The sequence below is a fragment of the Apis dorsata genome, unplaced genomic scaffold (assembly GCF_000469605.1).
Source record: "Apis dorsata unplaced genomic scaffold, Apis dorsata 1.3 scaffold_52, whole genome shotgun sequence".
Taxonomy (NCBI): domain Eukaryota; kingdom Metazoa; phylum Arthropoda; class Insecta; order Hymenoptera; family Apidae; genus Apis; species Apis dorsata.
Window position 1 is genome coordinate 2,409,591 of NW_006263353.1, and position 2,171 is coordinate 2,411,761.

The window sequence follows — 2,171 nt, forward strand, 5'->3', positions numbered from 1 at the left end:
TTTTTGTCAGTTACATTTTATTCGATGATTGGTTCTATTTACAAATTATGAGGGAATATGAATGATATGGTATGAATTCACTTCTTCTTTTTCTTCTTAATCGTTTTACTCGGTTTCGGGGTCTTCACCTTCTTCACCACCTCTTCCTTCGCCACCACAGGCTCCAAAGGCTTTTCCCACATCTTTATCTGATCCTCTATCTCCTTTCGCTTCTGCAACGACCAAGGCCTAGCCACCCTGAACTGAAAATCTATATGAATCGCCTTATCACCTACATCGGATGTCTTCTTCATTTTGAACATGAATAAATTCGGATTTTGCTCCTTCTCGTGTTTCTTCTCACTCTTCTCTTTCTCAGAGTTCTCCTCAACGATGTCACCGATCTTCGCCTTCGGATACAGCGTGACCGTCCTACTACCGGGTATCTGGGCCTGTTCGATCTCATCCGCCTCTTCCACTTTGGGTTGCGTATCCTCGACACAGTCGCACGGTGGTTCGTATTCGAGTTTCTTGTACTCCTTCTGGGTTCTGAGCACCACTTTGTTGTTGTTAATCATAACTTCCATTTGCTTGTACGGTAAACCCTTCTCCTCGATATCCGAGCGAAGTTTGCTAGGCCTCTCGAAGTCGTACACACTTGAAGGCTTCACGGGGCAACATGGCGGTGGCTCTTCTATCTTTGGCTGAGGGACGACAGGTTTCAATTGACGTTTCTGGCAGCAGGAGCTTTCGGGGCAATCTGTAGGTTTGGGCGATATCTGCTTGATGGACGATATCTTTTCGGAACCTGCCGTTTCGCAGCAAGGCGAGCACGACGGTTTCGATGGTGGTGGGCATCCGCAATTATAAGTGGCTAACATCATTTTGTTTGTTTCGGGAATTTTTTCGAAAATTCGTGGAGAAGATCGGGCTTAAGAGTAAGAAGGATAAGAAGAAGAAGAAGAAGGAAGTGGCTGAATCAATATGGTGGTGGATTAATCGATGTTTGAGCTTCAAGCTGTAGGGGTTTGCGACATGTTGGATAGGTTGGGATGTACGTTGTGAATGTAACTGATTCTTCCCAAGTCCGAGTGATCTGAACTCGTCTCGAAAAAGATCGATTTTCACTCCATCCCGATCCCATCAACCTCTTCCTCTTTATTTACATCCTCTTATTTACATTAAAGAAAAATAATGTCGAAATTTCAAGTATCAAAGTGGCAAAAGTTATAATTGTTATCTCGAATAATTTTAACTTGTAAAATGTTATTTCAAACGAGATTGGTGAATTAAGTTTTTTAACTCGCGATATTATTTCGATATCAAAATCGTCCAAAGATGTACGTCTGTCCTCCAATGCCACCCGCACCCTGCCCACCGGATTGTCCACCCCCGAAGCCTCGAGATGCCCCAAAGAAATATTTTCGAGAGATTGGAACGGCCATGATCGGGAATCAATTGATAATTCGCGTGGAAAGGCAAAGGGGGAAGGCGAAGAAGTTGAAGGATTGGGATCCTCCGTGTGATTGCGACGTGGAGATAGTAAGGCCGACGAGCAAGGAGGGGCCGAAAATATTAAAGGGTGCCGACAATAATCGGATCCTGTTTCGCGTCGAACGGTCGGACATCTCGAAGGAAGAAAATCAGGATACGGCACAAACCATTTCTTACGAAGTAAGACGCGATATTTATTTATTTATTTATTTTCTTTTTGAACGTAAAATGATAATTCACTTGTTAAACATTTCCACGAACATTTCCTGAAACAAAAACACATAAATTCGATTGGATATTTTTCCAAGTATCGTATAAATTATCGTGTATAAATTTGCTTACAGGTCGGCGAGTGCAAAGGAGGTCCGAAGACGAACGATCAATGCAGAACGTTCACCATTTACCCCGTATTTAACGGTACCGGGGTGCAACAGATACACACGGATCGCGTGACCGAAGGGAATGAGAACGTGTTCATGTTAAGAATGAAAAAGAATAATAATTCGATCGAGCAGCCGAGGAAGAACATAGAACTCGAGGTGAGGACACCGAAACCGCCAATGCCTCCTCCGGAAAAACTGGAAGAACCCTTGGTCGTGGACGAAGATTGCGTGAAACTCGTTACAAAGGAGGAAATACCGCTGATTGAACCGAAGCAAGAAGTAAAAAAAAAGAAAAAGAAGAAGAAGAAGAAATGA

General features: G+C 43.3%; 2 protein-coding genes across 2 annotated transcripts; one reads left to right on the plus strand and one right to left on the minus strand.

The window, feature by feature from the left end:
• On the minus strand, positions 1–953 carry LOC116186764. The gene has a single exon (XM_031515027.1). The coding sequence runs from the start codon at positions 861–863 to the stop codon at positions 78–80; it is 786 nt and encodes a 261-aa protein (XP_031370887.1). The 5' UTR covers positions 864–953; the 3' UTR covers positions 1–77.
• Positions 954–1,126: 173 nt separating this feature from the next.
• Positions 1,127–2,171, plus strand: LOC102670736. The gene is made up of 2 exons (XM_006609284.2): positions 1,127–1,653; positions 1,818–2,171. The coding sequence occupies exons 1-2, from the start codon at positions 1,318–1,320 to the stop codon at positions 2,169–2,171; spliced, it is 690 nt and encodes a 229-aa protein (XP_006609347.1). The 5' UTR covers positions 1,127–1,317.